The 27,665-nt window shown below is 36.1% G+C and overlaps 1 protein-coding gene across 1 annotated transcript; it reads left to right on the forward strand.

Annotated features, from left to right (window-relative positions):
* The first annotated feature begins 1,024 nt into the window (after window positions 1–1,024).
* Window positions 1,025–3,836, forward strand: K441DRAFT_652205 (uncharacterized protein). Its single transcript, XM_067647331.1, has 7 exons — window positions 1,025–1,293; window positions 1,344–1,539; window positions 1,592–1,658; window positions 1,760–2,712; window positions 2,768–2,856; window positions 2,910–3,114; window positions 3,173–3,836. Exons 2-7 carry the CDS (start codon window positions 1,372–1,374, stop codon window positions 3,395–3,397), a joined length of 1,707 nt encoding a protein of 568 aa, XP_067509424.1. The 5' UTR covers window positions 1,025–1,293; window positions 1,344–1,371; the 3' UTR covers window positions 3,398–3,836.
* The last annotated feature ends 23,829 nt before the right edge of the window (window positions 3,837–27,665 follow it).

Genomic DNA, 27,665 nt, shown 5'->3' on the forward strand with positions numbered 1-27,665 from the left:
CCTTTGGAGGGTCTTAGGGATATATGTAGACCGCCTAAAATCTTGTTGCTTAGGCGATAGAGCCATAACTTGGCGAGGGGTAGTTAATCCCAAACGGAAGTGCAAACCCATTTTTGCGCCGCCCTCTGTACAACAACGTACGCCTTTCCCCATCGGCCCTGATTCGAACTATTTACGGTACCTTTATCCTATATACAACATCTATCGCTTCTCTTAAGATATGTCATACGGGGAGGTGTGTGATGGGTGGACTCCATCGTAACTACCTAAGCGATGATCACGTGATCTCAGGAAGCTCCTGAGGATGCCCCAACGCCCCCTACCGACAAGACATAATTTATACTCAGATTGTGATGGATTTTGTAACGGTAAGCGGGCCGTTTTCCGTGCTAATTTAACGTGTTCCGTGCCTCTTTAGGTATGGTTTTGCACAAAACGAGCTATCCCTTCCGCTGGTAAAATGGGTCCTACCGTTATCGATAAGGGCCAGCCAATAGAGTCAATAGGATCAAGGCTCCGTGATTATACAGCCTGTACGAGCTCTGGTGTCCAGCAATTTCGGTAATCACTAGTTGAGTAGATACTGTGCGCTCTAAAAGAGCTGTGCACCCACAAAAAAGGCAAAGCCTTTAAAATTTTAAGCTTAATTACAAGAGTTAAACTAGAAATTCTCTAGTGCGTATGAAGCGAAATTGCTGTGTACGGGACGGGGCTCGTACAGGCTGCATGTGTACTTTTGATTCTGGTGTTCGCGCACGGTCCAACTATCGTAGAACCTATTTACGCATCCGGTTGAAAGCGCGTCTTGAACCCTGCCGTTTGATCACTAAGATCAACACGCGCTTTCAACTGGATGCGCTAGGATGGTGTCCGTCTCATCAACAGCACGTACCGCATGAGAATCGCGAACGGCCAGCGATGACTTGGCGTCGTTTTTGATTCGGCTGGCGCCGTGCGGGTAATCATCCTGCAGAGCTTCTCTCGATATCCACCACTCGTACTTGGCCGACAACATGGACATTCTGCCTTGCCAAGAATTGCAATATACAGATTTCCCAATTGAACTGAACTGCAGGGGATTTAATCGCCGATCGACACCCTGCACTCCTCAAATACGAGCGGGTGATGTTACACAACATTGAACCACCCGGCCCCAATACGAGGCCGCAATTTCTGTACAAAAGCATGCCTAGGCCCAACAGGACATTTGCGATAGCGCCTCAAGAAAAGAAAACCTCACTCAGCGCAAGAAACTCTCCATACTGGCATCATGAGGACTCGAAGGCAATTAAGGCACGTCTCCCGAAGTTTGATCGATACTGTTTCATGCTAATAGGCTATAGGCCCGTGCTCAGCGAGCTCCAGGTGAACATGATAGCGTTCTCTGGGTGCATTGGAGTTGGGCTCTTTCTTCAAAGTGGCCAAGTGATATTTATAGCAGGCCCCGGCCTTGCTATAATCTCCTTTGCACTTGCTGCGACTGTTATGTGGGCCGTGATGGGGTCGTTGGGAGAGATGACAGCACTCTTCCCCGTACAGGTACATCGCTCCAGCTTGAAGTCAAAACAGAATAGAGCCCTCATTATAATAGGGACCACTTTTTGAGTTTGGCGGTCGGTTCCTTGATGAGTCCATGGGCTATGCGGCGGGATGGATTGGTAAGTCTTGGGACGATGCGCGCACTTCTGTTAAGTACTAACATCGCTACAGCCTGGTATGTTACTTTGGGTGCATTTTCTACAATACTCTAATCTTTATAGGTTTGCTTATGTGGTCATGAATGCCTCGGAACTAATGTCGGTGGCCGAACTCTGGAAATTCCGCTACTCAGAAGACTACCTCCGACAGGTCGGTTATCCAGACAAAACCTTGGGTTGGGGATCCACCGAGGATGTGAACCCGGCTGTGTGGTGCTTTCTGTTTCTCCTTCTCAACGGCCTTGTGAACCTTCTTCCAGTAAAAGCATATGGATGGGTCGAATATGTCGTGGGAGTCGCTAAAATCACCTTTATCTCGTTCCTCATTGTTTTCAACATCATCATCAGCGCAGTCCAGCCTGTCCCACGGTCGAGCCACTTCTGGACCTGGAACAAACCATACAGTTTTTCATCTCCAGGGTTTAGTCCTAGACCGTCGGTGGAGAACCCATCCGTGATCAGAGGAGATTTAGGTCACTTTCTTGCGCTCTTCACTACGATGAGGATCATCTTCTTCGCAATGCTGGGTTTCGAAATTGTAGCAATTACCGCTCCTGAGAACAAAAATCTGGAAACCGAAGAAACGCTCAAGCTAGCTTCGAGGAAAATTGTTCTTCGCATATCAGTGCTCTATATCATGGCAGTTTTCACCGTCGGCCTCAACGTCCCATACGACGACGCCTATCTCCAGGATTTAAATATCAACAGTTTCCCCGCTGGGGAGAATTCAATCTTCGTGCTTTCGGCGGTACGAAGCCAGCTCCGCGGTTGGCCACATTTTTTCAACGGCTTCTTTATTTTCTCTGCGGCAAGCTCTGGCATCTCGACATTATATTGTGCTTCCAGGATTCTCCACGCTCTCGCAGGCATTCCTGAGGCATGGCCTCTCTGGGGGCAAAGCTTACGGCGGAGACTAGAACGAACGAATTCCGTTGGCGTACCTATTTCAACTATTGTTGTAAGCTGGCTTTTCGGATTATTGGCATTTCTCTCCATAAAAGGCTCTGCTGCGACGGTAGGCTGATCCTGTTTCAATTATGATTTACTGGACACACTGACCTCCTCTATAGTATCTCAACCGCCTGACACTCAACGCAGTAATATCCATCCTCATTGTCTATGCAACCATTTGCGCTTCTTATATACCGTTCTTCTTTTGGTCGGTATCCTAAATCTCCTTGAACGATGTCTGATCTAACATATGCGCCCTAGCCTCAAGCGAGCAGCAGAAGACAACCGCATAAGCAACCATACTGCTTACGACCGCGATCACGAATACTACCCCTACCGCTCCCACGGGCAAGTCTTCCGCGCCATCTACGGCTTAGCTTTCAGCATATTCCTCATCTTCTTCACCGGCTGGCAATCCTTCGCGAAGCCCTTCAACCGCGATGCGTTCGTCGCCAGCTACATCAGTGTATGGCCGTCTTGCCGCCGCCCCCTGCCTCTCCTTCCCGCTAACCGCGCTCGAACAGATCATCGTCTTTTTCGCCCTCGTCGCCGCTTACCACGTCAAGTCGGACGGCTGGAATCCGCTCAAGTGGAAAAGGTCGGCGTCGATGCAGCTGGCGCGGCCGCAGCCCATGGTCGTCGCTCCTGGGCGCCGGAGGGGCCAGCTTGTCTTCCCGAATCGTAAGAAGTACTTGAGCGAGGAGAATTTCAAGGCGTTTGGGGAGTGGGTTTGGTGTTGGATGAAGTAGGACTTGGAAGCGCACCCGGCGTGTTTGCTCTGAGCTTGAGTGTTTGGCGTTATTATTTCGTTTAATTTGGTGCTGGAAAAGGGATTTCTGCGGGGACGAGGCGTCGATAAGTGGCTGGACTTGCGCTCGGGAAGCGTGGGGGGGCCTTTTTGGAGATGGGTTTGGAGTCGGATTTACTGGTGTATGGAGCTGTACGGCTGTACTGGAGGGTTTTGATGGTCTATGACGATGATCGTGATACGGATTGAGAAGTGTGCCCTAATTTACGTCAACGTTGTCAGTTCGGTTAGATTTGGTTCCACTGAGTACGGTACGTGGGATAGATAGGGCACCCTTTGCTAGTACAGAAAGACGGAGACACTGGATAGTTGTTGTGAGTGATTACACCCACCGAATGCTCTAAGGGGAAAATGAAAGAAACGTTTGGTTCGTTTTGAATAGTGATTGAGTTCCTCTCCGTGATCGAATTGTCTTTGCTCTTTGCATGATCGTCTCTGCATCTTTTTCTTAACAAGTCGGCGATCTTCCTCTATCACGCCTCTTACCTATCTTATTACGGGTGTGATATCCACAGCCTATTATGCGACGCATGACAATACTGACCAAAGCCTTTTGAAGACAGGCTAGTTGGAGCTAGTTAGACCGACGTAAGGTTTAGAAACGTGTAGGTTTAGCGCGTGAAAAGCTAGAAGAGAGTCCACTACTTCAATAATACAAAGGGCTATGGTAGGAGACCCACAAATAGATAAATAAAGGCCCGAAAAGTGGATGAAAAGTGTATATTATGGGTATTGTGGGCGGAACGGAACGGAGTCAATGGGAAACTTCTCAGAAAAGCAGGTGATTAGAAATACCCCGTTTCATCTCATGTATTCTGGCCAGTGTAGAAGGCCAATTTACAATGTACATACGCTGTAATTGGCTGGCAGAAACAGCGTTATCGATGATACAGTACCTCGTCAAAAGTGTCCGTGCAGAGGTCACACCAAAAATGACACTTTTTCCCAAAATGCTATATAAAAGTCACATAATTAATTCTAGAGCTTTGAAAAACATCCAAAGCTACTTATAGATATATAATCTAGTAATCGCGATACTTTTTTAGCGTTTAAAATCTATAGTCCCTTATTAAAAGTTTTTAGGTTTTACCGATTTACTACTAAAACTTATATTTAGTATATATTTTCTACTACTATATATTAAAAATATTTCTTAAAAATCTAATATCTTATAGAAATTAATTTTATTAAAACTCTTTCTATTTAAAATTTTATTTAAAAAGTATAAAGAATTGCTACAAAGCTATAAAATTTAAAAAGAGAGGGAAAGTGCAATTTCCTATATAAATTTGAAAAATAAAATGTCTATAAGATATTAAATTTTTAAAGAAAAATTTAAATTATAGATTTTGGGTTCTAGTAAATAATTAATAAGATTTCTAAAAGAGTTATAATAAACCTTTTTTTAAAGCTTTAGAATTAATTGTATAGTTATTATATAGTAATTTAGCAAAATAGGTTGTTTTAAAAATGCACTTATATAGAGACTTTTAATAAGGGACTATAAATAAATAAATTAATAGGCTAAATATCGTATTTAATTTATAAGCCAATTAAAATATCACGATATATTTATTATTTATTTATCACTTAATAACCAATTTAGATCCCTATTAGGCCTATATAGACTATACCTTATATAGATATAAAGAGAAAACTTTTATAAGAAAACTCTATATTCTATCTCTCTACCTTTAAGCCTCGCCTATAAGTCGTCTATAATCCTCTATATTCTTAATTTTAACCTCTTTAATAACTACTATTACTATAGTAAGCCTATAGACACGCTAGTATTTTAAGCTTTACTCTCCTACTATAGAGCCTTTAGGGAGTACCTACCCATCCCCTTACCTTTTTTTACTATTTCCTTTACGACCTAGAACTAGTTTAGGTTATCTTATAAATTAGGCCCTTAGTAGACTATTAGTATATATACTACGCACATATATAAGTATACTGCTTTTTATTAACTAATAAATTTTTTACTAAGGCACTATAGTATAGAAGTCTATTAGAGTTTTCTTATAGGTATAATTTGGTATAAGAAGTAGCGCTTAAAGTTTTTAGCTAAGTTACTATATTATATAGTAGATATTTACGGCAGCAGTGGTTCCCAAGGAGGTCAAAAAGTAAGGTAGTAGGAGCACCACCGGTGACTCGCAGGCGCCTCGCAGGCGAGCCCCAAAAGGCGGGGAGATGGATCACGGGGTTTTCTCAAATAGAGTTTTCTCCCCACATGTACATAAGGAGTAGTCCGCGTGGGCCCAATAGGGATCCGAATCGGACGTTAAGCAATGAATTATTATTATATAGTAGATATTAGACCATAATTAGCTATATAAAAGCGTCGCGTATAAGAGCTAAAATAACGCTCTCTCTTAATATAGTTTTCTTTTACCTTTTAAGGTTCTATATATAAAGCTCTCCCTACTTATAATATAGGCTCTAAAAACTCTACTTTATAGCCCGCTTAATAACTAAGCCCTCCTCCTTAATAACCGTAGGTATTAAATAGATAAGAACGTAAATTTATAGTAACTATATTATAATAAAATATATATTACCTATAGTGCTAATATTGTCTTCCTTTATTATTTATAAGCGGCTATAAGGAATATTATTATAGTTACCTTAGGTTGCCCTTAGGACAACCCCTAGATGCCCCTTAGATAGTTACTGGTTATATACTAAAGGCATATGCCTATAGTTATAGTCTCTATAATCCTAAAGGCCTTATCTCCTTAGGGATTTATCTCTCTTTATAATCTATATTATGGCACTAATAAAACTTAGCAGAACTTCGCACCGGCAACTTGCTACAGATTGCCGTATATTGCGGTCACGTGACGCGAAGATCTTATAAAATATTAAACGGCGCTGCTCTTCTTCTCCTTTCCTTTCCTTAGCTTTAGATTCTCGTTTATAGACAATCCAATTATACAGGCTTACGCGTCCCTTTTACCGTACCTATACCTTAATTAACTAAGTCGCTAATATTATCTAAAGCTTACTCTACTCTTTTTTCCTAAGAAGGAACTTAAATATATCTATAAGAATATAGAATAGGACCCTAAGGACATTACTAGGACTATAAGGACAGGACCTAAAAGAAAAGAACAGAACCCTAAGGAAAGGACCTATAAGATATATACAGACCAGAACCCCTAAAGAAATTACCTAGAATTACCTAATACCCCTACCACTATACTATAAAACATAGTAGCAGGTAAAGCAGCTATAAAACCCTTAAATACTTTAGACAAAGAAATAATTAACGTTTTAACCCCCTAGGCGGAGCTTACGGCTGCTAATACCAAAATTAAACAACTGCGAGAGCTACTTAAAGCTAAAGATACCCCTATATCTAATAATAAGTTATTATTAGACAACTAAAGACTTACTATAGTCCTTTAGGCCCTATTCTAGCGCCTTAGTAGATTTACTAAGGCCTATATAGCACTAAAGCAGTTAGTAAAGGTTGTGGATCCCCCGCTACTTATAGACGGAACTAACCCTATATTTAATAATTAGAAGCTTTAATTACAGAATAAGCTTAAAGTTAATATAAATTACTTCCCTAACGCCCGAGCCAAAATAGCCTACGTCTTTAGCTGTACTAGCGAAGACGCCTAGATATATTTACACCCGCGATACACTAAAGACTTAGCAGACCCCTTTATCTCTAAAGAAGAAATAATTAAATACTTATCTTCTATTTATAAAGACCCTTTTAAAGTATAAAACGCCTGCCTTAGCTATAAAAGCCTAAATATAAAAACAATAGAGACCTTTTTATACCTAGCCAGATAGGCCTAGATCCCCTAAAAAGACCTACTACTAGACCTCTTTAATAAGCTTACCCTAGACCTATAGCGAGCCGTATTACTAGCTTATACTATAGTATAAATATTAAAGGAACTTATGCACTATTGCCTAGCTATTAACTAAGGCCTCTATTAAATTAAGGTACGCGCTAATTAGCTAAAAACTAAAAACCTTACAAACTAGGCTATAAGTACTACGAGTACGGCCTATAGTACCCTAATATAATTGGCAACTCCTATAGTTAACCTAATAACTAGCCGCGTAGCTACCCCTACTGCGGGCCTAGTATACACCCAGCCTATATATAGCGACCCCTATATATAGGCCCTTAGCGATTAAGGAGCTTACTTTTTATATGGTTAAATAGGCTACCCTATAAGGAACTACCTAATAAAGGCAAAGATAAATAAGGTCCTATTAATTTAGGAGGATAGTATAGAGCTAGAAAAAGAGGAACCCTAAAGAAAGACTTTTCTCTAGGGTTAAAAGGGATTGATATATTATATATTAATCTAGGTTAGCTAGTTAGTAGAAAAAGCTACACTATTCCTTATACTTTATTTTATAATAAATATTAAGTTTTAACCTCTACTTTAGCTAACTGTAACGGGACTAGCCCAGTTATAGTAGGAATGTCTTGGTGAAACACTCGATAGATAAATTCCGACGCTTTAACCAAATTCTGACAGATTAATTGAATTCTACCAAAGTCCGTCGAAGACCGCGTGCGTATATGCGCACGCATCGACTGCCAAGCCCCTAACTATTTAATTATGATTCTCTTGTTATTCCTTTCTCTTCTTTACGCAACGTCTTGTTCTTAGCAAGAGCTATATAACCTTAGATTTAGATAGAATTTATATTATTTCTTTAAATCTTCCCTAAAGTCTCTCCGCGCCCTTATAATTACGTTACGTTAATACTAATACCCTTAAAATGGCAAATAAACTTAAATCCGCTACGTTAACTATTAGCCCTAGTTAGGGAATAAATGACTATAATATAACAGTCCTTTATAGATGCCTTGGCCTAGTAACAAACTATACTAAAAGCTTAGTATTAGTAATTAATTAAAGCAATATATAAAGAACTTTACGACGCCAAAGTACTTGCGTTAGAGACCCTAATAGCAATACCTGTAAATAAAATTAAAATAACTATATACGAACCCGACCTATTAAATACGAACCCTAAACTAGTAATAGTAGCTTAACCTATACCTATAATAAACCTAGTACCTACTATAAAATCTAAAAATCTCCCTAACCCTCTAATGTTTAATAGAAATTAAAATAACCTACGTCCCTTTATAACTAAGCTCCGTCTTAAACTTTTAATAAACTATAACTAATACCCTACTAAAGCTAGCAAGATTAGCTATAGAATGTCTCGTTTAAATAAAGACGCTGCATAAACTATAGACCTATTCTTCTATAATAGCACCTTTATTAATTTTAAAATCTTTATTTCTTTACTAGAATGAATATATAATAATGCCAGCCGCGAATATATAGCTGTTACTAAACTTAAAAACCTATAATAACGGAACTAAGACTTTACTAGCTTCTTTTTGGAATTTTTAGGCCTTATTAGTGAACTGGATTGGAATAAAGCCGCTAGAGTTACTGCTCTCTGCTAAGCCATTTTAGATAAGATTAGAGTATAGTTAGTAGGCTAAGAATTACTAAAGGACTTACCTAAATTTGCTATAATATATTAACGAATTAATAAGGACCTTTAATATAATAAATAGACTTATTCCCTAAAGCTAACTACACATTATATTTAAAACTCTATAAAACTAGTATATACCCTAAAGCACAATCCGTCTCTAAGACCTAAAAGCCCTATATATAACCCTATAGACCTTAATACCACTTAATTCTATATACCCTTAGGAACTAACGAATAAAGAATATAAGCTATAAATAGAGAATGTTTTGGATATAGAAAAAAGGAATATATTTAAAGGGATTACCAAACTTACCCTTTTAAAAAGGTCCGCCGTAGCTCCTCTTAGTCCTTAAGTCGCACTTATTCTATAAATTGTACTTATTTTATAAATTATACTTAGTCGTTATAAAGCGTCTTACCTTTAGTTAATTTAGAAAATAAATTATCCTAGGGCTAAGTTGCGCCTTAGGATAAAAAGTGGAAGAGTATAAGTGTCTAGGCTCTTTTAGCGCTAATATATAATATAACTCCCTTAATATACTTGGCGAAATTTAAATACTTAGAAAATAGAAGAAAGTATAAATCCTTATAGATAGTAGAGCTACTAATATAGGCTTTATTAATATAAACTACGCGAAAACTTAACGCTTAAATTTAAAGAAACTTAATAAGCCCTAAGGCCTATAAGGCTTTAATAGTAAGCCTTTAATATATAGTAAACTAACGCACTACGCTCTTGTAAAGATACGGATAGGCAAATACCTTAAATACGTTTCCCTATTTATAATACCCTTAAAGTATTATAAGGTAATACTTAGATATAGATAGCTAAAATAACATAACCCTTTAATTAGCTGGGTTAAAGAAATACTAAAATTCCGTATAACCTACTACTAAAGTTATTACTTAAAATACTACTCGCCCTATAAATATATATACAATTATTTAAATTTGATATAATATAAATTACCCTTACTATAAATCTTAAACTAATATAATAAAGTTACGACTACTAATTATAGTAAAGAATGCAAAGATAATATATCGAAACCCCTTAAAATTCGTATAGTATAAGCCGTACCCTTTTATTTATTAGCAAGAAAACGAGACTATAAGATCTTTACTATAATACTAGAAGATATTAAGAAGGCGTTGGAACCGAAGCAATATATTAACCCCCGACCTCTTATACCTAAAGAATATTATAATCTAATTAATATATTTAAGAAACGATTTGTAAACTAATTACCCCTATATTAAGATAGAAATTAAACCTAGTATAATGCTAAAGTTCGGCCCGTTATACGGTATGTTATAAGAAGAGCTACTTATAATGCAATAATACCTTAAAAAGCACCTAAAGAAAGGATTTATTCGCCCTAGTTAATTACTATTTACCTTACCTATACTATTTATTAAAAAACCTAAAGGAAGCTTAAGGTTCTATATTAATTATTAAGCCCTAAATATAATTATGATTTAAAACTAATATTCAATTCCTTTACTTTAAGAAACGCTTAACTGCTTAGTAAAAGCATAATACTTTATAAAGCTCGATATAGTCGCTGCCTTTAATTAAATCTGTGTTTATAAAGGAGATAAAAAGTATACGGCTTTCCGTATATAATAGGGACTTTTTAAATACCTAGTAATGCTATTTAGTATAAAGAACGGTCCTAGCACGTTTTAATAATACGTTAATAATATGCTTCGCGAATTCCTTAATATATTTATTACCGCGTATATTAATAATATCTTAATTTATTTGTCTTTGCTTTTTAAGTATTAGAAGCACGTCCAAATGGTCCTTAAATACCTATAAGATGTGGGCTTATAATACAACATTAAGAAATGCAAGTTCTATACGTCTAAAGTTACGTACTTAGGCCTAATTATATCCTATAACGGAATTAAAATAGACCCTAAAAAAATTGCTATAATTATAAACTAGGAAAGTCCTAGTAGTATATAAGACATTTAAGGATTTCTAAGATTTGCAAATTTCTACTGTTAATTTATTAATTACTTCTTAAAAATTATTTAGTTATTAGTAAACTTAATAAAAAAGAATATAAGATTTAAATAGACTACTAAATGCGAATAAGCTTTTAATAACCTAAAATATTATTTTATAACTGCTTTAATTCTTACCTACTTTAATCTGGACCTTAAATATATCGTTAAAATAGACTTATCTAATTATGTACTAGGAGGAGTGTTATCGCAATATAATAAGAACGGTAAGCTGCGCCTAATAGCCTTCCTCTTTTAGAAACTTACCCTCACTAAATTAAACTATAAAATATATAATAAGGAACTGCTTATAATTGTTAGATGCTTTAAATAATGGCGCCTAAAACTTAAAGAATTATTATTCCTAATACGCGTATTAACGGACTATAAAAACCTATAGTACTTTATAACTATAAAGTAATTAATATAGCGCTAAATTTATTAGGCCAAATACCTCTTATAATTTAACTTTAAGATTACGTACTAATCTATTATTATTAATTCTATTTATCGCCCGATTCAGTCCCTTTTTAGGTCCATACAGGCTTCTACCTTCTATATATAGGAAAAACCCCCCTAGGGGGGAAAACCTAGGTATATCCTTTCAGCTAGTCTTACACGCTCCGCCTTCGCCTAGCCTATATACCTTTATATAATGTCTACCTTACGTACCATGCTTCCAAGGTATCTTAGAAGATCTAGGGGGGTAGTAGGAGGGTTTGGTGATTCGCCGGCGTGCTACCTTTGACTAGGTAGGGGGTGTCCAGTCTCTAAGGGACTGGAAGGGGGCGTATCCTTTAGTGTCCTCCTACTAGATCTCATTTACTGTCTGGAACTGCTGAAGGACTCCTTAGCTTATAAGCCATTATACTGCTTCGTGTAGACCCCTGCTTATAAAGAGTATTTGGGTAATATTATTTGTGCCTGCTCTAGCGAACAACTAGTCTCTTACAGTGCGTTAGTTGCAGAATAGTAGTACGTAGCGTACTAACTATGTAGGCCATCCGCACGTATAGTATGGCGTAATGTTTGGGACATAGATGCTTACTAGCCATACATTTAGCCCTAGGACCTCTGTCCTTAGTAGGAAGGCGGCTATAGATTCTGCCTTCGTCTGTCCTTTATATAGGGGGAGGGTTGGTGTTATCCATAGGGTGATCCATGTGGCTGCCCTCTGTGTTTTTGCTGCCTTCTTCCATCGTTGGTTCCACTTAATATCTGCCCATCTTGCGATGCATATAGTAGATCTCCACTTATGCTGGTGGCCTCCTATCCTCTACTGCCGTAGTGGCGCTCCGCCGGCGTGGCGCCGGGTCTCCGCTTGGTGTTATAATAGCTCCCGTATTTCCTATTCTTTCTTTGCCGTATGTAGGCGGAGGGCTTCCTAGCTTATAAGCTTGGGCGCGTTACCCCTCCGGGGGGCCCTTACTCCTCGTATACAATTAAGTGTTTGGCGTATGTCCTTCTCCACTGGGTGGTCTTATACTATAGCTGCTCTCTGTATAGCAATTGTGTCTGTATATATATCTAGTGGAGGTACTACTACTTCGCGTTCTAGTGCGGCACGTGGTGTCCTCTTATAGGCCCCTATAATTCTACGTAGGTATTAGTTTTGTAGTTTAACTAGTAGCTCTAAAGAGCTTTTTACTAGTGGCTTGCCTTTTAGGTCCACGCCCCAGATCTGGGCGCCGTATAGCATTGTTGGCCTTACTATAGCTGTGTATAGTAGTCGTATGCGTCTAAATGAGGGTCCCCAGGTTGAGGCTGCGATACGCGATATCGCTGCGAATGCTGCTGCTCCCCTATAAGTCGCCTGTGTGATATACGCATTCCAGTTTAGTCTAGCGTCTACCTATACCCCTAGGACCTTAAGGGTGGCTTCTAGTTTTGCTTCGCAGCCCTGAATGCTTACTGTTGACGCTAGGTCGTTATTCGCCCTCCTTTTCCTTATAAAATGGATAAGCTAGTATTTATCTGGTGCAAATTTAGCGCCATACCGTTTTGCCCATGCGACGCACCTGTTGTACGCCTAGTTTAGTCTGGTGCAGTTTTCTGCTGCTATGTTTCCCTACGTAATTAGGTTTATATCGTCTACAAATCCTAAGGCTACTGTTTCCTAGTTGCTCTTAAATGTCTCTAGTAGCTTAGATATAAAGAATAAGAACAGGATTGGCGATAGGGGCGACCCCTATGGGATACCTGTAGGTATTGGTATTAATTTACTTTTGTAGCCCTTAAACACTATCTTAGTGGTGCGCCCTGTTAGAAATGCTTGTGTAAACTTAACTATCCATTCTAGTAGACCCTTCTTTTTTAGGATCTATAGGAGTCTCTTATGCAATACGTTGTTGAAGGCTCCACTTAGGTCTAAGCTAAGTATAGATACTACGCATTCTAGGCGGGCTTGCCACGCCGCCTGGACGCTAGAGGTAATTAGGGAGAAAGCTGAGAGGGTTAATCGCTTCTTTCTTGCGCCTATTTATGTCTATAGTAGTAGTCCTTGCTCCTCTGCGGCGTCTTATATACGCTCTATAACTATCTTTTCTAGAAGCTTTCCTAGCGTATTTTTAAGGGCGATTGGTTAGTAGCTTCCTAGGAGAGAGTAGTCCTTTTTATTTAGCTTTCTTAAGACAACTATAGTTGTTACTTTATAGCAGTCTGGTAGATTGCCTTTGTATAGGCAGGTGGTTGCAGCATTTGCTAGTGGTATTGCTAAGGCTTCTGACGCAGCCTTGATTGCCTCGTTTAGGATCCTATCTAGTCCTACCGCTTTACCTATAGGGAGCTTCTAAATAGCTTCTTTTATATCCTTTATTAAGACTATCTGGCTAATCCCTAGGGGTAGGGGGTAGTCTTAGTTGCTAGTGTCCTATAAGTCTGCTTGGCCTACGCCTGGGAAGAACCTCTCTGCTAGTATTCTTATTTTTTCCCCGTTGTTATTTGTGTACTGGTCGTGTGCTGTCCGACGTAGTGCGGGTAGGTAAGGGTCCCCTAGCGTTTCCCCTGCGGCTTGCCTACTCCACTTTAACATTTACCAGAGTCCCTAGTTATGTGGCTTAGTGGGGTCTGAAGTAATTTCCTCAAGGAGCCAGCGCCAGCTGTTTCTGCTCTCCTTCCATATTGTCTTCTTAAGCCTATTCTTTAGGGCTTTGTAACTCTGTTGGTGGTGGACCTCGCCCATCTCACTGTTTACGTACTAATCTAACAAACTTAATTAGAAGCCTAACTTATTAATATAATAATTATAGGACTTACCTATAAACGCCTCTAACGAATGGATTATAAATTAATTATAAATTCTACTGCCCCCTAAACGCTTTAAGAAACTACGCCCTATGTTTTTAAACACGGAGCTTAATAGAAATAAATTGGAAATCAATAAGTGGGATATAGAAATTAATAAATTAATAGAGTGTAAATATAAAAATAACCCCTGGATAGTAGATATAATAAAAGCAATTTAAATAGGGAAACGGTAATATAAAGATATTATACTCGCTAAATGCGAAATCTATAATAATCGGTTATATTATTAATAGAAGATAGTAGTCCTAAATTCCGAACCCTTATAATTTCAGATACTTGAATTTGTATATAATTCCCCTATAATAGGGCATCCTGGCCATATAAAGACCTATAAGAATATTTAACGAGTATATTACTAGCCTATAATGCACAACTATATATAAAAATACGTTTAAGTATATAGAATATGCGTATATAGGAAGACCTCTTATATAAAGAAGTAAGGAGTACTTTAACCGTTGCCAATTCTAATGTAAAGATAGCAAGATATTTTAATTAACTTTATAGTCGACCTACTAAACAGTAATAGGTTTATAAATGTTATAGTAGTTATTAACTATTTTATAAAAATATAACACATAATTCCTATAGACTTAATTAATGCAATATTAATAGCCAAATATTTTATTAAGTACGTCGTTAAGCTATATAAACTTCCTAATTTAATAATATCCAACTGCGGAAGCTAGTTTGTTTTAGACTTCTGGTAAGCCCTATATAAATAATTAAGTATATAAATACGACTCTTAACTATATTTTATCTAGAGATAGATAGTTAAACTAAAATTATAAACGCGATTATAGAATAATACCTATAAATATACTACTCCTACCTATAAGACGACTGGGAAAAATGGCTACTATTAGCTAAGTTTATTATAAATAATATAAGGAACGAATTAGTAGGCGTAACGCCGTTCTACGCAACCTATAGATAAAACCCTTAACTTAGATTTAAACTATAACCTAAAATTAATATAATAGGACCTATAATTAAGAGGATTTAACTAATTAATATATATAACTTTGCTAATTAAATAAAGCAGTTAACGGAACTATTATAAAGTAAATTAGTGTATACTTAAACAGTATAGAAATAGTATATAAATAAAGGACAAGCTTCCGCGTAGGACTTTAAGGAAAGTAATATAGTTTACCTAAATATATAAAACCTAAAGACTTAATGACCCTTAAAGAAACTAGACTGGAAGTTTACGGGCCTATACTAAGTTAAGAAGAAACTAAGCCTATATGCTTATAAACTTAAACTACTAACTAAAATAAAAATAAATCTAATGTTTTACGTAAACTTGCTGTAACCCTTAAAGGGTAAACTTATAACTCGCGAAGTACTACTACTACCTTCCGTAATTGTTAACAACGGTAATAGTTCTTACTTTATTAACTTAATTAATAATATATAATAGAAGATATAATCTAAATAATTTAAACTTTTTGTTAAATAGGAAGGATATAAAATATAAACTTAGGAAACCTATAACTAGATTAAAACTAACGCGCCTTCCCTAGTAAAAGAATTCTATAAAGACCATCCTTTACGGCCTACTCTAGCTAGATAGATATAATATAAAAGTAAATAATTGCCACCTAATACAAATACACAAAACATAATAGTAGGAAACTTAAAATTAAAAAGAACTTAAAATACGTTATAATGTTTATAATACGATTATATAATATATAAGATATTAAAAAACTCTAACCGCCAGTTAAAGTTATCTAATTAGTTAGATCTGCCTTACTAAGACCTACTATAAAGATATTAGTTTTGCTTACCGCCTTAACTAAGCTAATAGTAATTTTCTATTCTGGGGATAAAAAATCCTAATTAGCCTATTTAATAATAGAATCGGTAAAACCCTATACCGCCACCTAACGCGAAAACACGACACGTAATAAGTTATAAGTCTTAACTAAAATTAAATTATTTGGACTTTTGGCTAAAAGGGGGGGTACTATAACGGGACTAGCCTAGTTATAGTAGGAATATCTTAGTAAAACACTTAATAGATAAATTCCGACGCTTTAACCAAATTCTAATAGATTAATTAAATTTTATTAAAGTCTATTAAAGACCGCGTGCGTATATGCGCACGCATCGACTACTAAGCCCCTAACTATTTAATTATAATTCTCTTGTTTTCCTTTCTCTTCTTTACGCAACGTCTTGTTCTTAGCGAGAGCTATATACCCTTAGATTTAGATAGAATATATATTATTCCTTTAAATCTTCCCCAAAGTCTCTCCGCGCCTTTACACTAACTTAGGAGTAAATGCCTTTACCTTAATTAATATAAAGTGCGCTATAAAACTAGCTAACTTTTTAAATATACCCCTTAAAGAACTACCTAAACTAATCCCTATTCGCGGTTATAACGGATAAATAAGACTACCTATTATAACTATCTTATAGATCTACCTCCGCGTTAATAGACAAAGGTAGTATAATATCCCCTTCCTTATTACGGACCTTAGAAGCTATAATATAATCTTAAGAAGAAAATAGCTAGCCTATTTAGGCTTATAGCTTAATATATAAAATAGGCAGCTTATCTAGCCCAAAACTATACCCCCAACGCCTTCCTTTATAAAAGAGATTAGTATTATAATAGAAAACCTTATACGGCTATAGATAAACACTATTTACTAGGCCGATGTGATATATAGGGACTAGGCTTTTAAGAAGGATATATAGCTTAATCCGTAATAGATCTATATACTACGCCGCCCCTAGACTACCTATATTATACTACCCGCACTAAAGACTTAGGAAGTTAATAGTGGCCTAGCTAAATCCCTAATAGAGAACTTAGGCCCTACGCAGCTATAAAGGAAGGCTAGGAATATTAGATAATATACTAAACTAATAAACTAGAAGGATAATTTATAGAAAATAAAACGTAAGCTAAAAAAGACTATAAACCCTATACCGCAAAATACGGCCTAATAAATATCTATAAAGAAACCCATAGACCTCCTACCAGTTAATATCTACTATATTAGCGCTATAGGATTCTACTAGAACCTAGTTTAGCCTAATACTATTATTTTTATAACTAGCTTATACAAAATTAATTAAATAATTAAAAAGAAAGAAGCCCTAGCTTAAGAGAAAGGCAAGCTTATAGATAAGGAGCTAGTAGAAACTGCCCTATTAATACTAGAAATTTAAAAACACCTTCTCTAAAGCAGCGTCTAATATACTCCCGCCTTACTAACTATATAACTATAAGATTAAAATTAAGCCGGATAAGGTAGCTACCCTTAGCTATAGCCCCCTCTAATAGTAATCTACTGCTAAATTATAAGCTATAAAGCAGTATCTTATTAATAACCTAGATAAGGGCTTTATTAAGCCTAGCTAAGCCCCTTTTAATTTACCTATTCTCTTTATTAAAAAGCTAAATAGAGGACTTTGTTTCTATATTAACTACTATAAGCTTAATAATTTAACCCTTAAAGACCGCTACCCACTACCTTTACTTAATAAGACTTTAGCCCAAATAAGTAAAGCTAAGATTTTTATAAAGCTTAATATCTACTAGGCTTTTTACTAAATTAGAATAAACCCTAAATTAAAAAACCTTACTATATTTCGGACCTATTACAGAACGTATAAATATAAAGTACTACCTTTTAAACTAACTAACGGACTAGCTATATACCAATAATATACCAATAATATACTATTTAACTACCTTAATAACTTCTATATAGTATACCTGGATAATATTATAATCTACTCTAAAAATAAACTAGAATATAAGGAGTATATCTATAAAGTCCTATAACGGCTTTAGGAAGCTGGCCTCTAAGCCAATATTAAAAAGTTAAAATTTAGTGTTAAGCGTATAAAGTACTTAGGGTTTATTATTAGTATAAACGGGATTAAGGTAGACCTAGAAAAAACGGCCGTAATTAACTAATAGGTATCCCTAAGAACTATAAAGGGGGTGTAGTTATTCTTATAGTTCTATAACTTCTACTAATGCTTTATTAAGAACTATAGTAGGATTACCTAGCCACTAAGCCTACTTATCTATAAGGACCGGCCCTTTTACTTTAATACCGTATATAGGCAGGCCTTTAATAAGCTTAAGAAACAACTAGTCTCTGCTCCCTTACTTACCTACTTTAACCTAAAACGGCCCTTAATGCTAAAAACTAATGCCTTAGATAGTATTATAGCTAGCATTTACTCCTAAAAGTAGACAGACGGAGAATAGCACCCTATTACTTACTATTTAAAGACTATAGTAGATGCTAAGCTAAACTACCCAATTTACGATAAAGAAATGCTAGCTATTATCTCTAGCTTTTAGCACTGGCGAGCCTAACTAGAAGGCACCCCTAAGTCTATCTAAGTAGTTTCTAATTATAAGGCCTTAGAATATTTTATAATAATAAAGGCCCTTACGACCTAATAGGCGCGCTAGGCGGACACCCTATCTTAATTTAACTTCCTAATTATATATAGGCTAGGCGCTACTAACCGTGCGGATACTCTTATAAGGCGTAAATAGGATATAAATAACTAGACAGCTATAAAGATCTTATTATAAACCTAAGCGCTACTATAAACAGAGCACCTTAACTTCTAAATATAGGCAGAACTAAATATAAACTTTTTAGATGCTAAGATATGCCCTATTAACTCTATAGAACTAGACCTTATTAATAAACTGCTATAGGTAAACTATACAGCCCCTTCTCTATAGGAGTACTATAAAAAGGCAAAGAACGTTTCTAGCCTATAGTCCCTTAAAAGTGGACTATTTAAATACTATAAACGGCTAGTAGTAGTAGTAGAGGAATAGAACTTATAGACTTAGCTTATTACCGAAGCATATACCTAGGTCTCTATAGCCTACCTTAGAAAAAATAAGACCTATAGGATTATTAGCGACCGCTACTACTAGCCTAAAATAATTATAGATATTAACCGCTATATACAGAACTGCAATAACTACTATAGGTTTATAATTTTATAAGATAAGACCCTAGGACTATTGGAACCCCTTATAATACCCGACCGCCCCTAGTAATATATCTCTATAGACTTTTATAGGCTACCTTTAGACCGTGACGGATATAATATAGTTATAATTTTAGTTAACTACTTTAGTAAGCGCCTGTTTTTAATTCCCTATTATAAGAATATTAATGCTAAAGAGGCGGCCTAACTATATATCTACTACGTCTACCGAATTTACGGACTACTAGATACTATTATATCCGACTATAGGCTGTAGTTTATATTAGCCTTTTAGAATAAGTTTATATAGATTTTAGGCATTAAGCTAAAGCTTTTTATGGTATATTACCCCCAGATAGACGGTTAAACGGAGATTATAAATTAATACTTAGACTAGAAACTCTGGCCTTTTATTAACTACTTTTAAGATAACTAGGCTAAACTATTACCCTTAATAAACTACGCCTAAGTAACCCTACCCTACGACTCTACCAGATTTGCCCCTATTTAACTAGAAATAGGTTACCTACCCCATATAAGCTTTAACTAGGAAAGACTAAAAGGGCCCTAGACTATACATAAAAAACTATCTTATAAGGAAGCCTAGCAGTACGCTAAGCGCTTAAAAGAAGCCTAAAAAGTGGCCCGTATAAACCTAAAAAAGGCCTAGAAATTAATAAAATAATAGGTAAATAAGTATAGGCGCGAGCCTAACTTTACTATAGGCAATATAGTCTAGGTTATAATAAAGAACTAAAAAGACAGAACGGCCTAGCTATAAGCTAAACTATAAAATAGCAGGACCGTATAAGATTTTTAATAAAGTAGGCAACTTATATAAGGTTAAGCTCCTAAACTTAATTAAAGTTCACCCTATTTTCTTACTAGATAAGCTATAAAAAGCTATAAATAACCTACTGCCTGGATAAAAGAATAAACCTCCCCTACTAATTTAAGTTAATGGCGATAATAAATAGGAAATTAAAGAAATACTAGCCTATAAACTTATAAAGGGAATATTAAAGTATTATATTAGTTAGAAAGGATATAACCTAGATCCTACTTAGTACCCTATATAGAACTTTATAGGTAGTCCCTATAAGCTTTAGAAGTTCTATAGCCGTTACCCTAATAAACCTAAACTACTAAAGTACCTAGATAAGTGGATAGAATACTAGTATAATAAAGACGATAAGCTACTAAAAGAATATAAGGACAAAAATGCCCTAGAAATTTCTTAGTTATATAAGGTCTTAAGATATCCAAGAACTTTAACTGGCAGTTAAAGTTATCTAATTAGTTAAATTCCCTTGCTAAGACTTTTAGCAATAAAGCCTAAGGGCAGGCTTTTTTAGAGGGGGGGGGTAATATTATAGCACTAATAAAACTTAGTAGAACTTCGCACCGGCAAGTTACTACAGATTACTATATATTGAGGTCACGTGACGTAAAGATCTTATAAAATATTAAACGGCGCTACTCTTTTTCTCCTTTTCTTTTCCTAGCTTTAGATTCTCGTTTATAGACAATCTAATCGTATAGGCTTAAGCGTCCCTTTTACTGTACCCATGCCTCGATTAACTAAGTCGCTAATAATCTATCCTATTCCACAATTGTGCCTTATAGCCCCCTATTTATAAAGTCCCCTTATAGCGGCTTATTACTAATAGACTTATATATAAAAACCTATATATTTATAACCTTATATTAATCTAGGTTGGATTTTAGTAATTACCCTATTTTATTATAGGATCGTCCTATAACACCTACGCACGTACTATAATAGCCCCTTATATCTTAATACGTTAACCTAAACCTATTTCTATTCCCTATTAAATATCTTAAACTATTATGTGTTAATATACTTATCACGGTCAATAACTAGCAATTAAGCTTATTTGTAACTACTTAGCCAATTCTATAATATATTCCTATTCTAGTTATCTACTACCTTATAACTTTATACTATTTCTATTACCTTTCTATTACCTATTACCTAAGTTAATTAAGTAGTAGTAAGGTAATAGTTTTAAATTAATATTAGTATTAACGTTAGTCTTTGCCACCTACTTAGTATATATAGTAAGGCCCTAGGGCCTCTTACAGTAAGATAAAGTCACTACTCTTTTTATCTTTTAGTCTTCTAATTAATACCTTAACTCTCCGATTTTATAGGCCTATTTAAAGGATTAGTAAGAGGATTTAGTAAGTATAGTAGTAGAGGACAATACTTTAAATTCTTTATTAGGATTCTTATGTTTAAAAGGCTCGTTTATAAGCTTAGATAATTCTAACTAGGCGTTAGAATTACTATTAGAGTTAATAATAATAGATTATAAGAGAGAGAAAGGTATAATACTAGATTATAGGTAGTATTTAGGGGGGGAAGTAGTTAAATATATTATAGAAAGAAAGCATCTATAGGCAAGTCTAAAAATTTTAACTCTTATATATATACTAGAACGTATAGTATAAAATTAGTCCTATATTTATACCTTAGTATCCTTTTATATATTATAAAAGCTTTAAGTCTTTATATATATATATATATAAGGGCTATAGGAATATTTAAATATTACTGTTCGTACTAATTTAATAGTACGAGTGAGTTATATCCCAGGGCACGAAATACGTATAGTATCGTATGCTCTTTAGGATGGTAGTAACTATTAATTATATAAAGCAGACTACGTAGTCTATATACTGATGCGCCTTCCCCCTAATTAGTTAGTGCTTTAGAAGTGCACCAGACGCGTAAGCGGGTAGTTGGTGCACTAAACGCGTAAATGCGTACTTGGCGTACCGAACGCGTAAGCACGCGGTTAGTACGATAGGTGCTATAATTATATACTAGCGGTACTTGGAAAATGAAACCACTTATGTATAGCCTTTGTAATTGTCTTAATAGAACTATAAAACATATAAGAAAATACATAGGAAATCCCTCCTAAGGTGCCTTCTGGGTTGCCTTCCAAATAGTGCTCTAAGCTAGCCGTAAGTCCTACTTACGGTCCGTAAAATAAACTGTACGGTCTTTTAACGGGCCGTAAATGCACTGTACGGCCTTCCGACGGGCCGTAGCTGAACCGTAAATGCTCCGTTAGTCTCGCTCTACCTATTCTATAACCTTTAGGTTGAGCTTATTTATGTTAATTTAGGTTTTAAGAGCTTAACACGGCTTTGCCTTAGTTATGGCGTCTACTAGGTTATCTCTACTGCTAATCTATTTAACCTCCGTAATCTTATGTCGTTTATAGACCTAATGTAAGTACATTAGGTCGACTATAAGCCTCTTCTCTTATATCGTACCTAGTTTAACTAGGCAGTTGTAAAGGGACTTTAAATTAGTGTATAAAACTAGGGGTAACTGCTCCAGTTATAGAATCTTCTAAACCGTTAATTTAATTGCGGCTGCTATATTAAATCTATAAGCTAGTGTATATAGTTTAGAAGCTAGTATACTACGGGTTACTTGTTTACACTTAATTAAAGACTAATATAGTATATTTACGTCCTAATTGCGGTCTATAAGCACAATTATAAAGCCGATTTGTAATAATAGGTCTTTATTATTAGCGAAAAATGCGTCTATAAATACTAGTAGGCTAAGGGAATTTAGGTCTAGTGGTATAAAAGTAAGTCCCCTTACTGCATTATTAATTTACCACTAGATGCGCTTATTAAGCTGCTTAATATTTTCTTCTTATGGGTCTACTACCTAGGCCGCAAAGGACAGATTATAGGTAGATTTAGGTTAACAGACTATGGCAATATAGGCGCCTCTTACACGCTGTGCAGCGTATTAGTCCTTTATATTTACGGTCTTACGGGTCTCTCTACGGGAACTAGTAAGGTCCGTAGGTTTTGCTATAATAGGCTTTAGGTTTTAAGCTTAGCGTTCCTAAGTTAGCTTAATTAGGTTGCCCTTTTATATAATTAAGCCTCTATTAAACTTAATTAGAGTCTACTTAGTTAACTACTCTTATAGCTTTACTAAGAACTTTACCTTTTATAGTTTAGTTTCTTTAGCATCCGTAAAGGTTTGGTCTGCTAGGAAGAGGGTATTATTAGTTTAAAGTCCAATAATACCAAGGCCGTTTAATGGGGTGTATAAGAGGCAGGGGTTATAGGTCAACTGTTTCATTTTAAGTTTACTAATGTAATGCTAGTAGTATGTCTTAAACTAATGGTTTCTGGCTTTTGGTACTCTATAAAGAGGTTTTATAACCCGTAAAATTGTTCCTAGTTATAGGTTAAGCTCGCGGGGTAGTCGTATAAAGATATCCCTACTTAGGTAGGTGTTGGACTATATATAGGCTTGTAAGATATTTCGTAAGTAAAGGGCTATAGGTTTAATTTACTATAATCCAGGCGTAAGTATAAGTATAATCCGTTAACTGACTTGTTAAATTATAGGCGATTACATAAGAACTAAACCCTTTCTCTGGTTGTTGTAAGCTTATATAACAAGCCTTAATTTCTTAAAGGCTTTGTTAGTACTAAGGTGCTTAATTTTGTTAATAAAGCGTAAGTTAAATATATGGACGCCTTGCGGAACGTCTTTCTCCGTTATAACCGCAAAGATACCCTTTTTAAGTAGTCCGTAAAAGGGGTTTCCTGTACTAGAACTAATATATCTATAGGCGGAGATTGCCTTACGGATATTCCTGCTGAGGTTAGGTAATTCTCTATTATAAGGTTCTTAGTTACGGGGTGCTTTCGGGGGCGTCCTTAACCGCGCTTTATAGTAGGTTTAGTAGGTTCTGTGGGTTTCTAGGGGACTTTTAGGGTAGGTAAGGGTGCTTCCAGTTCGTTTAATTCGGCAGTCGCTTCTGGTTTATCTGGTTCGGCGGTTGCTTCTAGCTCGTCTAGCTTAACGTTATTAGTGTTTTTAGGCTAAAAGTAGGGTTTTACGGATGTGCTTCTAAAGTTAGTTAGTCCGTTAGGAAGTTATATATAGCACGTTTCGTCTTCTATAGCCAGTAAATAATAAGGTCTAGTTCAGTTGCCGCTCTTACGCTATATAAGGACTTTAGAATTAAGCGGGAGGTTATAAACTAAGGTTATGTTAGGTCCGTTGCGGTAATATAGGGCGCTATTAATAGCTTATTTAGCCCGTAATTTAACTATTTCGGCTATTACCTTCCGTATTATAGCTACTCGTTCCGTAATAGACGGGGCAGGAGGGCCTAGGTTGCTTATCCTTAAGTAAGCTCCGTAGACCAAAAGGGTGGGTACTAGTCCGTTAGGGCTAGCGGTGTTATTAATGGCTTTTACGGCCATTTATAGAGCCAGTTCCTTTTAGATGTCCTTATATTCGTTTGTAATAATCTAATAAGCTTTCTATAAGGCTAGGTAAGCTCGCTTAATAAGCCTAATAGACTAATACGCCTTAACTAGGACAGCTTTTGTTAATATAGCCATAGCTATAGTATACTGCTAGAATTCCTTACTAATGAAATTCCTACCGGCGTCGTGGGTAATATACTAAGGGGGTCCAACGTATATATTAATTTAGCAGGTCCGTAAAATATCCCAAGTATATTTTACGGATATATTTTATAACTAATAGGCGGCTTAATAGCGGGTTACCTCGTTGATTATATATAATACTAGACTGCCGTTAATATACATAATATCCACGTATACTAAGTGGTTGAAGTTAAGGTCCTTATAAAGGGTAAACTTAAATTGGCCTAGGGAACGTTCGTATTTCTAGCAGAAGGAGCAGTATTTAGTTAGGTAGTTAATTACCTTCTTATTAACGTTATATCCAGAGCGTTTAAGGACTCTATATAGTTTTTTAGCTAACGGGTGGTCGAAACGGCGGTATAGGCGGTAGATCTTAGTACTAGTAAGGTAGTACGGGTTATAGTTAAAAGATTCCTAAATATAGGTCTATAAAGTCTCTCTATATATAAGGAACGGGTGTCCGAATCGTTGTGTAATTGGTAAGGTAATATGCTTGCTTCCTAGGGCAGTTGCGGGGCCAATTAAGGTGTCCGTAACATTGTTATAGTAAACCTATAACCTGTCTATATCCGCAAGATAGAGTAGGAAAGGGGTGTCCGCTTTTACTACGTGGAAGTTAACTAGGCTAATTAGGGTTTTAACTGCAACTAATCTAATTAATGTGGTTAAGCTAATGCCGAACTAGACGTTTACGGCCCTAGTTTACGTAATATTAATATCCGTATTATTATCTATAGTGGTCTTATATACAAGGTATTATCTATAGCCTGCGGTAGACTTCTTAAAGGCACCTATATCGATTATAACACCGTAGAATTCCTTGGGGGTATAGCGTTCTATAGTAATATATATAAATAGGTCCTACTTATAATCTATAACGTCCGTAACAGGGGTACTTATAGAATGGTTTTTGGGCGCAACTAAGTGTATAAAGGAACGGTTGGCTAATACGGTCGTAATATTAAAGGCTTAGCTATCCGTAAAAGGTCTAAAAGTGGTTAGGAATATCTCTAAGGTCTCTTATTCTTAAGCGTTTAAGTTAAAGTTAATTATAAGTGCTTCTATTAACTCATTAGGGGGCTCTTCTACTTCCTTTCCTTTGTATTCCAAAATAAACTAGTTAATATAGCTATTAAGTCTCTTCCTAGACTTGTTACGTTCTTTCTAGGTATACCTTATAGACCAATATCCTTTCTTACCACACACGAAGCACTTCTGGCTAGTTTATTTACGGGGGTATATTATTATATGGGGGTTACTATAGGGGTTACAGGTAGGACTTAGTCGGTACGGGTGCTGCTAGCGGTAGTGGCGGTCCGTAAAGTAGACGTCTAAGTCTATTTATAGATATTAAATATCCGTAATAAAGGCTTAAGTGCTGCCTAGTAGGTTTAAGACTTTATATATTACAATAGAGGAGCGTAGATTATTAATGAGGCCAGCTAAGGTATCTATAGGCTTATAGTAGGTGTACTTGCAAGGCTTTACTTCCTAGTAGGCCGTAATAAGTTTATTATATAGGAAGCCGTCTATTTAAAGCTTAGCGTTAAGGCCGTGCTATAGGTGCCGGAGGTCTTTAATAAGAATTTATAGGCACTCTATAGTCGATTTTTCAGTATTCTTGTTAATTACGGTCCGTAGCTTAGTCGCATTCCATTAGGTAAGGATATTACGCTTATATTCCGGTCCTTTAAAGTAGTTATAGGTGGCTTTGTATAGCTTATTAAAGGGAACACTAAGGGGGTTGCTCTTAAGGTTAGTATAGTAGTGGTTAAGTGCTAGGCCGCGCAGCATAGTAGAGTAGGCTTGGCTAAACTCTTATTTAGGAATATTAGCCTTCTAGCAAAGGTCCGTAAAGATGGTTAGTTTAAAGTTAAAGTTGTCGTTTTTACTGCTATACTTGGATTTATCGGTATAGAGCTTAGCTAGGTTAGCTAGCTCCTTACTATAGGTCTTTACTTAGGTGGGTTGCGGATCTATAACTTGCGGATCTATAGCTTGCGGATATATGGTTTACAGATATATAGTTTATAGATATATGGCTTACGGATCTATAACTTAAATAATAGGGGTAATTTAGTCCGTATTTTATTTTGCAGGGGTATTATAGTCCATATTTTGGGTTATAGGGGTATTATAGTCCATAGCGTGGTCCGTAACTTAAGAGTAGGGTATATTTTAGCTAGTAAGGTTAGCTCTAAAGCCGCTTAGGTCTATAGGATAAATTTAGTTAAATAGGTTAGGTATAAGGCCGGTAATCCCATTAAGTTTAGAAGAAGTAAAGAGTTCTTTAGTAGTTTTAACCTAGTCTAGGATTTCCTCTTTAGTCCATTCTATTTGGTTTTTCTTATATATTATATTATACAAAGACTATATAATAGTAACTCGTTTATCCCTTTTAACCCATACACCTTAGTTACGTAAAAGGGTTTATAGTTTACGGATAGTAATAGGGTTGCAGGCCTTAAAAATAGCTTCCATAAAGTCTATAAAGTCTTCCTAGTATTACTCCCACAGGTCGTCATTTATAAGCTTAAAGTGTTTATATTTAAGGATTTTAAAACTAATATAGTCGTTAACGTCGTTTGTAGACGTAACGTTAACTCCTTATCTCCACTTCTTTTAACCTTCGCTAACTTACTTGCTGATGTCTGCCATACTATATAGTGTATTATAGTGCATAGCGGGTAGTAGCAGCTTATAACAGGTGGGGGAGGTCTTATAATGGTCCGTAAAATCAATTAATAGGTCCGTAATAGTTTATAGGAGGGTAAGAGGTTTCTATAAAAGGTCTGAAGAGGTTTAAGGTTTAAGGGGGTTAAGAATAGGGGTTCTATATAGGTCTGTATTCGCGTTTATAACTTCTAGTAAACTATACTAAGACTTAAATAAGTATATAGAGTTAGAGATAAGTCCGTAATCC

Source organism: Cenococcum geophilum, assembly GCF_001692895.1.
Source record: "Cenococcum geophilum 1.58 unplaced genomic scaffold K441scaffold_3, whole genome shotgun sequence".
NCBI classification, from domain to species: domain Eukaryota; kingdom Fungi; phylum Ascomycota; class Dothideomycetes; order Gloniales; family Gloniaceae; genus Cenococcum; species Cenococcum geophilum.

What these genes read in the sequence shown, in the direction of transcription:
- K441DRAFT_652205 (XM_067647331.1), top strand. Translation starts at nt 1,372, where the DNA reads ATGATAGCGTTCTCTGGGTGCATTGGAGTTGGGCTCTTTCTTCAAAGT. An exon ending in TAAAAGGCTCTGCTGCGACG is followed by an intron (nt 2,713 to 2,767) that starts GTAGGCTGATCC and finishes CCTCCTCTATAG; the next exon opens with TATCTCAACCGCCTGACACT. An exon ending in TCGTCGCCAGCTACATCAGT is followed by an intron (nt 3,115 to 3,172) that starts GTATGGCCGTCT and finishes GCGCTCGAACAG; the next exon opens with ATCATCGTCTTTTTCGCCCT.